This window comes from Xyrauchen texanus, chromosome 27 (assembly GCF_025860055.1).
Source record: "Xyrauchen texanus isolate HMW12.3.18 chromosome 27, RBS_HiC_50CHRs, whole genome shotgun sequence".
Lineage (NCBI taxonomy): Eukaryota > Metazoa > Chordata > Actinopteri > Cypriniformes > Catostomidae > Xyrauchen > Xyrauchen texanus.
This window is the reverse complement of record NC_068302.1, coordinates 9,817,364-9,830,041: the sequence shown is the minus strand read 5'-3', so window position 1 is coordinate 9,830,041 and position 12,678 is coordinate 9,817,364. Positions and strand designations below refer to the sequence as shown.

The window sequence follows — 12,678 nt, the reverse complement described above, 5'->3', positions numbered from 1 at the left end:
AGAAACGACTCGCGGGACTTCCGCAAAATATAAATATCTAAATAACAAAATAGATGTCCTAAAATGTATTTAATGTATTTAAAGTACCGAGTGTTATTCGTGCTATTCGTCTACTGCGCAAGACCAAAAACAATATATATTAACAGGCGCAGGGTTGGCAATTCATTCAAATTATTCCTTGTGCTGCATGTGGTGGAAAGTGTTAACGCTTTATTAAAGATATGTACAAACAAAACTTTGAAAGCAATCAAAGGTCAATCTACAGATTTATGGTGCTGTTTTGTGATTGGTTGGGCAGTCTACAACCCACCCTCAATGTTTGCAACAAACATCTCACCCCCATATTGCTTTTAACCAATGCACAAAAAATAACCGACCCCTGTCCATGCCTACACCTACCATACAACTTATAATAATAGAATATAAATGTTGATTTAGTCACAATGAAGATCAGAGAGTTGAGAGAAAGGTTTGATCCAGGTAAAATAAACCATGGTTTTACTTAAGTAATATTGTAATAGCCATAGTAGCGGAAGACATATTTTGTTATTACAGTAAGGTGTTAACATATATAATAACCATGTTTTAGTGGTTACAATAAAATACCATGGTGATGCTCTGCTTACTGTATTAAAGTCATGGTTAATTTTGTAAGGGAAGGCTATGGATTAGGGTTAGGGTTAGAGGTTGGTATGTCTGTGGGACTCTAAAAAACACACTGCAGTGATGCCCTGTTAGTATTTAATTAGCTGTGGAAATAGTATCTAACACTATTTGCACTTAGTGCAAAGATGTTGATATTTATGCTTTGTACAAATAGCCTCTGCCTTATGTATTTATGAATTATTATTATTAGCCTGTTGTCTTCTTGAAATCTCATAGCATCGAATGTTTCTAGGATACAGTAATATTTTGTCAGTAGTACATGAGGCACATTTTACTTAAATCTTAGATTCTATTAGTATGACTTAATTAACTGACATTAATAGTAATTCATGAATTAATTACTTTGTGGTGAAAAAATTAGCTGCTGTTTAAAGACGTTTATCTCTTTTAGGGCTGGAAAATGTCAAACAAATCTTGTGGAGATTTTGTTTGTGCTCCACAGCTCGCACCTCTTTTTAGTCGAATCGCAAAATCTTTGTTTATTCGATTATAAAGTTACATTTGAGCGGATTAAAACACGGGGTTCCTTTAGCTCCTTTAGGGAGCGAATTAGTTACCACTAGCCCACCCAGCCAAACTCTTAACTTCAGAATTGATTCATGTGTTTCTCCAGTGACCGAAAGTAGCATACGTAGAGCTTAAGTTATCAAATGTATTATATAAAATATTTATTTTAGACTGAGCATCAAACCTGACTGTTCATATAAGCATACGATTTATAATAATATTTTACGAGCGCTCGTCGTTGCTGTAGGACTTCAAATTAACGCCGTGTAGGAATCTCGCGAGATCGACGAGAGAGGGGTCCCTTCCAGACACGACCAGAGATTGTTTAGCAGAGACGGGCCACTTCTATTAAACTGAATGGGAGAAACTGTAACGCTAAACCAAGGAGCTCTGAGCGCAAAATGGTGAACGGATGTAGAAAGGAAGTCCCACCTTACAGTTAAAAGAGCCAATCACCTTTTAGAAACAGATATCACCTGTCAATCAACAGTAGAACGCGCATGCGCATTAGCTATACAATCTGGGAAAATTGCGTTTCTTTTACATAATATGAGTTAAAGAGTCACAATGTATGATACAAGTATTGCCAGATTTTATTTCTGAAATTTGTTCTTTGATCGTAATCTTGACCAACCCGATTTTTGAGATGTCGGTCTTTCTCCGTTTAAGTAGATGGGAGCGGCACTGGCATGAACTGAAACAGCATCCCCCCCACCCCCCACCCAAAATAAATGTTCCAAAAATGTCCGGAAGTGGACTGACTTGGTAGAGTGACTTTGACACGACCCAAAATTATGTCCGACTGGACTGACCAGCAGAGGGTAGTATCGCACCGGGAGAGCAGTTAAGACCCTCCCAGATACTCCAGTGCTTTTTATTTCAGGAAACGGGACGGTCAGTAAATACAACCACACGCTCGGGTTGTCCATGAATCGCAGACGAAGGAAAGCATGGTGACTGCTGCATGAATTGGACATAAATATGGTGTTCGAGTCTGTGGTGGTCGATGTCTTAAACAGGTTTCTGGGTGATTACGTGGTGAACCTCGACAGCTCGCAGCTCAGTCTCGGCATATGGGGAGGTAAATGTGCCAGATGTCAAAACCAATGCTTCATTTGCTTATAGTTCCTGACACAGAAGACATTCAAGTCGAACACATGTGTTTGTGTAAACTCGAGCGGGTATTTCGATCATACTGAACTTGCATGAAAAGCTTACATTGCTCTGACATTAAGCACAGGTTTTGAGCATGCGTTAACAGTAACCGTGATGATGGCCAACTAAATAACCCAGCTCTAAATACAGATATACGTGCCTAATTGAAGTAGGAATTATTTAACGACATGAAAACTGGATTGTTCTTTGTTACTCTTACTTGGTATGTTAAATAACCCGAGTAAACACAATGCAAACTGAACACGTTGTGGTAGACCTTGATGCACACCTTCACTTTCATTCTGTTTTAGTTTAATCCTGAGATCATAAATACAGCAAATGTTTACATGCATGTCAACGATAGTTTAGTCAAAAGCCTACTGATGACAGGAGTGCTTGAACTAACAACAAAAAAGTACTATATGTTCTAAACACATTTTTTTTTTACTTTTGTTTTGGACATGTACCATAGTAATAACATTGTTTTTGTACATGTAACGATTTTGTTGAGAAGTGCCTTTGGAGCACCATGCTAGTACATATATAAACAAATGTGGTAATCATTTAGTACCTTTGGTATTGTCTTATGATAAGCTTTCTGAGCTATAAACCTTATTCACAGTAGTAGCACCATATTTGAGTTTTGGTGGGAATGAAAAGTTGTGAGGGAAAGACTTACAGTCTTCAATGGAATTCACTGTATGTAGTGTTTTGTTTACTGAATTGTTTTTGGAGAGGTATTTTATCCCCCAATGGTTTGTAAGGAGAATGATCCAAAACACTTTAAACAACAGCAGGGCTGGACTGGTAATCTGGCATACCGGGCATTTTCCCGGTGGGCCGATGCACTTTGGGGCCGATCAGGGGTGGACTGGCCATCGGGAGAACCGAGTGGGTCAGCCACGAAACGGGCCGAATGGGCCGCGATAAGCTCAAATGAGCCGCCACATTATGCAGAATGGACCACAAAACGGTGCCATGATATGCAGAAAAGGACAGAGTTTTTGCTATGTAAAATCCCAGGCCGATTTCTCTTCCAGGCCCTGAACAACAGTACAACCCATTGAAAAGTCCACAAGCATTTCCCACACAGCTTTTCATTCCAGTCAAAAATTAAAGATGGCACCACTTTAAAAAAGGTCCATGGCATCATCAGTGTTAGTTTGTAATTGTATATACTGTTGGCTACATATTAAGTTAATATTGTCATATTTTGCATACTGTCCAGTTGCAAGCTGGGAGAACTGAAATTATAGGGATAGATCACCCAAAAATTTAAATTGTCATCATTTACTCACCCTCATGACATCCCAGATGTGTTTGACTTTCTCTCTTCTGCTGAACACAAATGAAGATTATTAAAAGAATATTTGAGCTCTGTAGGGCAATACAATGCAAATGATGCTCAGAACCTTTTTTTTTTTTTTTTTACTATAAATTCTCCTCCCTGCCCAGTAGTTGTAAAACAACAGAAGAAGAAAGTGATAGTGGACATTTATAGTAAAGATGAACTTACATTTTGATCTGTTTCTCACCCACATCTATCATATCAATTCTGAAGATATAGATTAAACCACTGGAGTCCTATAGATGACTTTTATACTGTTTTTATGTGCTTTTTGGAGCTTGAAAGTTATGACCACCATCCACTTGCACTGTATGGACCTACAGAGCTGAGATATTCTTCTTAAAACCTACATTTGTGTTCTGCAGAAGAAAGAAAGTCACACATCTGGTTTGGCATGAGAGTGAGTAAATGGTGAGACCATGTTCTTTTTCGGGTGAACTATCCCATTACGACACTGATATACTACATGTCTCAGTCATTATCTCACTGATAAAGCTTTATACCATGTATATTTTTGTACAGAGTCGTTTTTCAGAAAGGCCTAACAAAAATATGTGTTGTGTTAATATTTTTGCAGGTGATGCAATATTGAGAAACCTTGAAATAAAAGAAAATGCCTTGGTATGTGACTATACTATATGTTTCAAATATTATGTTTAGTGTCATGCTTTTATATGGGATATCTATTAAAGGAGCTTTAAAATCAACCTGAAATCAACATTTACCCCATTTACTTTCTTAATACACATTCTTGGCCTTAAAGGGACGGTCACCAAAAAATGAAATTCTCTCATCATTTATTCACCCTCATGCCATCCGAGATGTGTATAAATTAATTTCTTCTGCTGAACACAAATTAAGATTTTTAAAAGAATATTTTGGCTCTGTAGGTTCATAGAATGCAAGTGAATGATGACCAAAACTTTAAAGGTCCTAAAGGCAACATAAAAGTAATCCATAAGACTCCAGTGGTTAAACCTATATATTCAGAAGCAATCCAAATCTTCAAAATATGTCTAATTTTTCACTATAAATCTTGACATCAGCAATCTCCTTCGCAATCATTATTTCAAGCTTGATTACACTTCCTAGTGCCATCTAGCACTTTGAGTATGCGTCAAGCATTAGAAGTGTAGTCGAGCTTGAAGTCATGATCAACCTAGAGCCTTCAATGACAACATTTATAGTGAAAAAGGATTATATTCTCTTCTCACCCAAAATCGATTTGATCACTTCAAAATACATTGATTAAACTATTGGAATCGTATGGATTAATTTTATGTGGACATTGTGTGCTTTTTGGAGCTTGAAAATTTGGTCAGCATTAACTTACATTGTATTACTAAACAGACATCATGTCTCCATTAAAGTATCTTTGTTTGTGTTCTGCAGAAGAAAGTCCTACAAGTTTGAGACATTATAAGAGTGTCAATGATGAGGAAATGATTTTTGATGCACTATTCCTTTAATACTCTTTTCTGGTCTAATTGTGCACGATTTAACAGCGCACATTATTCCAAAGAAATGTTTATTTTTCGTTATGTTTCATCGAAATGTAAAGGCTTCTTCTGCCACTAAAATGAATATGTCATAGAGATATTTAGGCATTGTTTTACATTTGTATGGAAAAGCCCAATTGTTACAATGCAGTCAGTTCTTCTCCTTCATTTTTGTTCTTGTTGAGGGGCTCTTTCACTTTATGGAAGTAAAATTGGTTGTGAATGCTGTTTTATTTGACCTTAAGATTCATTTTTCTAAAGCTTTTCGAAGTTGTGTTTGTTAAGTTGCCTAATTTGACTTTTATTTTCAAATCAGAGTCAGCTGGACATTCCTTTCAAAGTCAGGGCAGGACACATAGGTAAGCTAAAAACAAATTATGCACAGTTGTTTAAAGCTGAAGTGTTTAATTTGTTATCTTCATATCTCAGCTTAATATGTAGAAACAACAATAAGTAAACTATGTTTTGGTTGATTTTCCAAAGCATGAACAAAGGCATGAGTGTAGGCTGGGACAATCTGTTTTTTTTTTTTATTCTCGACCAATGGCAGATAGAGGTTGTGTTGGGGATACATTTTTAAAATGACACACTTTAGCTTTAAGTGCAACATGTAGTGTTGTGCTTCTCCTTCCTTGTTGACTATTTGCAGTATACACTACCAGTCAAATGTTTAGGGTCACTTACTCATTCTTTATTCTTCTTCTTCTTCACATTTTTTAATAATAGTAAAGTCATCAAAACTATGGAAGAACAGAAATGGAACTATAGGAGTTAGGTTGTGACTAAACTAAATCAAAACTGTGTTATATTTTAGCATCTTCAAAGTAGTCACCATTTGCCGAGATTTTGCAGACATGTACTCTTGACATTTTCTCAGCCAACTTCTTGAGGTAATTCTCCCTGGGATGCTTTTTAAACAGTATTGAAGGAGTTCCCATCTATGTTGGGCACTTATTGGCTGCTTTTCTTTATTCTAAATTAAATAAATTAATATGGTGGCACAATTATATTTTTGTCTACAAAACTAATTTCAAACATTTAAGCATACGCCTTCAGATCAAAAGATTTTTAAGATCATGAGAAACATTACAGTCAAGTGACCCCAAACCTTTGAATTACTGTGTACATTTTAGCTGGCAACTTTTAGATATTTATCAGTTACTGAAAACTCCTCTTTCGAGGTCCAGGACTTTAAGTGACATGTGTGGCATTGTACTAACTACACTAACATAGTTTAATGTAGTGTGAATTCATGTAAACTGGGCCACTTTTGAATGCCTATACAGTATAAATGTCAAAACGTGGCCCAATTAGCCTGAATTCACCCTATTGTTTGAACTAACTTGGTTGTGTGTGTGTGTTTCTGTCTTTTTTCAGGTTGTTTGGAATTGAAAATCCCTTGGAAGAATTTGTATGCTCAGTCTGTAGAGGCCACACTGGATGAAGTCTATCTGCTCATCGTACCTACTGCTAGTAAGAGCTGATGCACCTGCAAAACAATACTAGCAGAACTATTTTCTTTACACATCATCTTCTAAGCTTCAATCAACCACTTAAATAAACTAAAAATAACAGTAATAGCTCTTCAAAACAGGCACCTTCATGTTCATACATGTAATTCATGGATGCCAAACTCTTTTTAGGGCGAGGGCCAGATTGGACTAAGCGTCACTCTATGAGGGCAAACTGTTAATACAAGTGTTTTAACATGATGGATTCAAACCAATAACTTGTGAGTTGGCGAATCTTTGGTGAAATTTATTGAAAATACCAGCTCATAAGATTCAATCATTGGCTTTGAGCGTAGCAAACACAACGTCATTTTTTTCACGGCATCATTCTAACTGCAAAATCAAAACTTGGGTAAAAAATACAGTACTGTGCAAATGGTTTAGGCACTTGTGAAAAATGTTCCATAGTGACGATGTCTTCAAAAATAATGACATAAATAGTTTTCATTTATCAATTAATGTCATACAAAGTCCAGTAAAATAAAGCTAAATCAATATTTGGTGTGAACACTTTTGCCTTTAAAACAGCACCAATTCTCCTACTTACACCTGGACACAGTTTTTCTTGGTTGTTGGCAGACAGGATGTTCCAAGCTTCTTGGAGAATTCTCCACAGTTCTTCTATCTGTTTAGACTGTCTAGATTGCTTCTGTCACTTTATGTAATCTCAGACTGACTCGATGTTCAGTGGGGGGGTTGGGGCTCTGGGGAGATCAGTCCCACAGTTACAAAATCGGATCAGTGGAGCAGGAAGCACCGTAAATCAAGAATAAATGATATGCTGCTTTAATTACTTTTGGGGTAATATAAAAGGGGAGAACATGGAATTTATTCATTTCATTAACTGGAGGTTACATCAGTAAGTAGTAGAGAATCAAGCAAACAATACTAACAGAAAAAAAGAGAACTGCTCTGGGCTGTATAGCTTTAGCAAATCATCTAAAATCGAACATTAACGCAAATTATCTGTCTGTACTTTCAATTACAAACCTGTTTAGTAAAAACAATAATTCTGGAAATTATGGAAAAGTTATTACCTCTAATATTTATCCTTACACGGGTCCATGTTGTCATTATTGCTGTGAGAGACTTGCACAAACTTCACAGTGTGATGGGTTGTATCGGCACAGTTGTGAAGACGTGCTGGGCATTCACTGATAGGTGTGAATTGGCGAGCACTTAATGTCGAGCACATTTAAAAGAAAATCCACCAATGATGCAAGTTATATCTAAATTAACGTGGCTGTTTTTAAGTATTTTTTTCCCCCTCAAATCATCACGCAGGCCACAGTGGAGTCCTTTGTGGGCCACATATGGTGATGTAACCCCTTGATGTAATTCATACACAACATGGCGTCATATTCATCTGATTTACAGCATTTCTTGAAGTGTAAATTTGCTAATGCTTTGAATTGCTATCAACTCACCCTCCAGTGGCCGCAAAGTCATGCTTTGAGGGCTGAGCAAGTGCTCATTAGAGTAGCAGTGTATGTGTCATTTTGTGTGTGCCGCAATGAAAAATATAGCTGCCTTGAATCTAGGCACTATGTTGATGAAGATTGGCCGATTTAGATTGGTGGTCAGTCAATCAGTGCATACCTAGTTGTGCTCAGTCAGCACCATTTTAGGAAGCATTTGACCGATAGTGGGTTTTGCAGATATCTATAACTATGGTGGTGGTAAAAGCTGATAACCGTTTAATCGATAAATAGATTTAAAATCAATTTATTGATTAGATATGCATTTTTCTTTGCATGCCCTCGATTTTTGCTGATAACCGATAGTTTCAAAAAGCAACCATGGACCCTTTTATGGACTTCTAACCCTGTCAAACACACACTGTCGTGTCGGTTTGGATGTGTATTCATTCCATTGAAACCGTGACCGAACAGCTCAAAGTGTTTTACAATTCCATCTGTGAGCGACTTCTGTAAATCCTCATCTTGAAAATACTGTCCACAGACGAAAGTGCTTCCTCGTTTAATTACAAAGTTTTCTCCTTCACGTTTAATTAAGTTCAGCATCTTTTTGAAATTCATGAAAAAACAAATCCAAATGTTTTCTTTGAATTTGTGCAAAAAGAACACTGTAGTGGCACTAGTTATTAATTTTCTTCACGATTACCCAACTATGATGACTTCCGCTTCTTGAACACAGAAGTGTGAAAAGGGTCCATCGCACTGATTAATTGGAAAAACAATATAAAGGTCTACCTCTTTTTAGGAAGTAACCTATGGGCTGCATAGCCAGCAAAGTAAACGAAACGTTATTAATATTTGTTTTGTATGATCTGTTGTCATGAAATTAATATTGACACTATTTACTTTTTTGCTCTACTTTATATTTACTTAATATACACTTGTTATGCACACTAGATCACCGCCATAACATTTTGTCTCATTGAAAATCCTATCTCACTCGAAAATATGTCAGATATGGAAGTAAAAAGGGTTGTGAACTGCTTTCCATGTTGACTTTAAGAATAAGATTTCTTAATTTGACTGGCACTCTTGCAGGCCTCAAAGAAACTTGTCAGTCAGGATCACATGCTTGTAATGTTGACAGTTTTCTGTTATAACAGACTCCATGAATTTTATTTAATGCAGGTATAAAGTATGACGCTGAGAAGGAGGATAGACAGCTACAGGAAGCTCGACAGAGAGAGCTGCAAAGAATTGAGGAGACCAAACAGAAAGCAGCTGAAAAAGGTGGGGAAATGCACATTTTATTTTTCCTCTGAGACTGATGACTGTGTTTGTGAATTTGCATATGTCTTTTTGTATTCAGAGAATCCAAAGGCAGAGAAGCAGGATACATTTGTGGAGAAACTGGTCACACAGGTGATCAAAAACCTGCAAGTGAAAATCTCCAACATACATGTCCGCTATGAGGATGATGTTAGTACTTTGATTTTCATTCTTGACAGTAATTGTTCTCAACCAGTGTTCTTGAACCCACTAGGGGGCTTCAGCATACTTCTAAGGAGGCTGAAAGATTACTTGATTTAAAACGTTTGAAATTTTTTTTATTTAAAAGTTAACGTAAGAACCACTGCCTTACAGGTTCTTGAACTTAAGCATTTTATATACTGATATCTGTGATATGAGTTCATTTGTGTCTGTCTGCCTATGTTTTTATACATATTTTAACACCTTTTTAACATACATATTTGCTCAGTATTTGCCCTCTTAATTTGCCCTTTGCTACTCTCTCAATGTTGTTCATAACTGTATATTCAGGTCACCAATCCAAACGCTCCACTCTCATTCGGTGTGTCCCTACACAACCTCAGTCTACAGGTAATTCAAAGATTTCATGGTTGAATTTTATTTTTATTTTTCAAATTAATCACATATATGGGTAAGTCTCACAAATCATGTCTGGGTCATTTTTCTCCCCAAAATCAGAAGACAATATATTTTAAAACCCTTTAAGCTTGGATTGGCCAACAAGCAAGCCTGAGCCCACACAGAAAAAAAATGATGATTAATTACTACAGTCTTGACAAATACAAAATAGTTATAGTTTTACAGCTTAGAAGCTCTACTATAATTTGCAGACAAATCAAAAGTGTTCCATTTTGATAACTTATTAATAATTTTGCACTGTACATATTTTTGTAATTGGTAAAAACAACAAACTGATCAAATAGCCATGTGTCATATGTCATTGGAAAGCTCAGTATATGTCTTTGACATACATGTTACATGTTAACAGATGTCGCTTATAAGCCACATTTTTGCTAACATAACATAAAATATCACATACCATTATTCCTTAAAACAAGACCACAAACAACGTAATCGAATCCATAGATCATTAGAGAATCCATACGAAGCACAATGTGCTCTCTGGCTAAAAACACATTAGCTTTAGTACGTTGAGTATTAGATTTAGTAAGTTGTCCAGCGTCATGGAACACTAAACCAATCGTATTAAGATTCAGATCACTGCAACCAGAGGTGGTAGTCATCCAAATACAGGCAGAGAGGATCGTTCATTGTAATTACATATTGCCACCTGGAGATGTCACAAAGTACATGACACAGACTCAGTGATGACTCAAATGACACAGATTGGAACTGAATGAGATTGCGTTACTCATGCCTGCATGGTTTGGAGATGGCGCATACCTTTAGTCATTGTTGTGTTTGCATGTCTAATTAATTCTTATGTTCAAGTTTTATGTTTATTTGTTTGGAGAGGATTTTGGACACTTGGAGACATTTTTGAACACTAGGATAAATTAGATTTGTAATGCTATAACTTTTGATTGTCATTTCAACACAAAATGTTACTCGGTTACAGGTTACATGATTTTCTAAAATAATCTGTATAATGTTAAATAAGAAAAATATGAAATTATTAAATATTAAATATGTTCTTTTTCAGTAAGGTTTTTTGGATTGTGATTTTCATGACAATAAGAAATGTCATCTCATTACCACAATGAAAAAAATAATTTAATTACTGTAATGGCGAAAACTTATATGTGATATGTTGTTTAAATTGGTAGTCAAGGTAGTATTTGTTGTACTGCCTATACTTTATATGCATTTAAATAATAACATTATTGTATTACAGTAATTCATTACTGTAATGCAGTGAAAATGTACTGTATTACAGTAATGAGAATCACTATTGGGAATAATGGGGATAATAAGAATTTAGAGGGAACGTGTTTAATAATTGTAATGGAAATAATGCCACAATGAATACACATCTTTGTGCTCCTACAAATAGCCTTCATTTTCTTTGTTCAAAATATAATATAATTTCTTTCCTTTTTTTGTTTTCTTCTTATTTTAAGGTTAAATGCAGTCTAGACATGTCTCTGTGAGATTCTCTCAGATAGCTGTACATTAAAGTGATTTTATCTCAGTACAATGATCTTGTTAGGCATGACGAAAAGAGACATTTTACATTAGGTTTGGAACGTAGATTATCCAATCAGATTTTAGAGCCAGAATTGTCTGTTTATAGCAAAAATTTCATTTTAAATCTCCAGACAGCTGATCAGAATTGGAACCCTTGTCTTCTGGACGAGAAAGCCAAGTTGTTTTTTAAGGTAAAAAAAATTCCATTTCACTTTACAGTTATGTCACGGTAGCAAAGTTAGGTGTTATTGACAAATACTGATTATTATTTTGTTTAGCTTGTACGTCTGGACAATCTGTTTGCATACTGGAATGTGAATTCAGAACTTTACTCCAACCACAGCCCTGATGAGGCCTTGGTGAGTTTCAAAATCAAGAATTCATCAGTCTGTGAGGAACAGGAAAAAGTCCATCTTAATTTTTTGTATGTTTTAATTTTTCATAGCGATGCCTGAAACACAGTTTAGATGTCAAGAATTCAATCCCTCAGGATTATAATTTCAGTGAGTTGTTCTTTTCTTTCATTTAAAAACTTGGTGTGTATGTAATCGCATTTAATCAGTGAAATAAGAGTTTCACTCACTTTGCTTTAATGTGCTTTGCTTCTTTAGTCTTTCGTCCGATATCAGCAAATGCCAAGCTGCGTATGAATCCTCGCTCAGAGGTGGATTTCTCTTCGCCGAAAGTTGATCTAGTGGTCAACCTTCCTGAGGTGGCTGTTGAACTTAGCAGACCACAGGTGTGGAAGCATGAAGCTTTGAAGTGGTTAAATCCTGAGACTATTATTCAACATAAAACCAAAATGGCCCTGTTTACTTTCTCAATACACTATCTTGTTTTTATGGTGTACAATTCATCAGTGCTGGTTTTTCGAAAGAGGCAAAATGTTACCTTTACAATCTCTTTTGAATATATGACCATATGTCTTTTCTGTGTTTTCTAGTACATCAGCATTCTGGAGCTTTTGGGTTCAGTGGATATGATGACCCGTAACCTTCCATACAGAAAGTATCATCCCTATGTGCCAGTTCACACTAATGCTCATCGATGGTAAGTACATTGGGAGTTTGTGGTCTTTCTCATTAGCTCATTTCCTATTGAGATTGCTTAACCAC

The 12,678-nt window shown here is 36.0% G+C and overlaps 1 protein-coding gene across 1 annotated transcript in view; it reads left to right on the top strand.

Annotated features, from left to right (window-relative positions):
- The first annotated feature begins 2,098 nt into the window (after positions 1–2,098).
- The window catches only part of vps13a (vacuolar protein sorting 13 homolog A), a 66,994-nt gene continuing 56,414 nt past the window's right edge, over positions 2,099–12,678 (top strand). The window contains 12 exon segments of the mRNA XM_052094070.1: positions 2,099–2,254; positions 4,254–4,297; positions 5,492–5,534; positions 6,553–6,648; positions 9,293–9,394; positions 9,474–9,583; positions 9,926–9,985; positions 11,695–11,754; positions 11,842–11,922; positions 12,009–12,066; positions 12,175–12,302; positions 12,507–12,613. Of these exon segments, the coding sequence (XP_051950030.1) occupies positions 2,155–2,254; positions 4,254–4,297; positions 5,492–5,534; positions 6,553–6,648; positions 9,293–9,394; positions 9,474–9,583; positions 9,926–9,985; positions 11,695–11,754; positions 11,842–11,922; positions 12,009–12,066; positions 12,175–12,302; positions 12,507–12,613 (989 nt within the window). The 5' untranslated portion in view covers positions 2,099–2,154.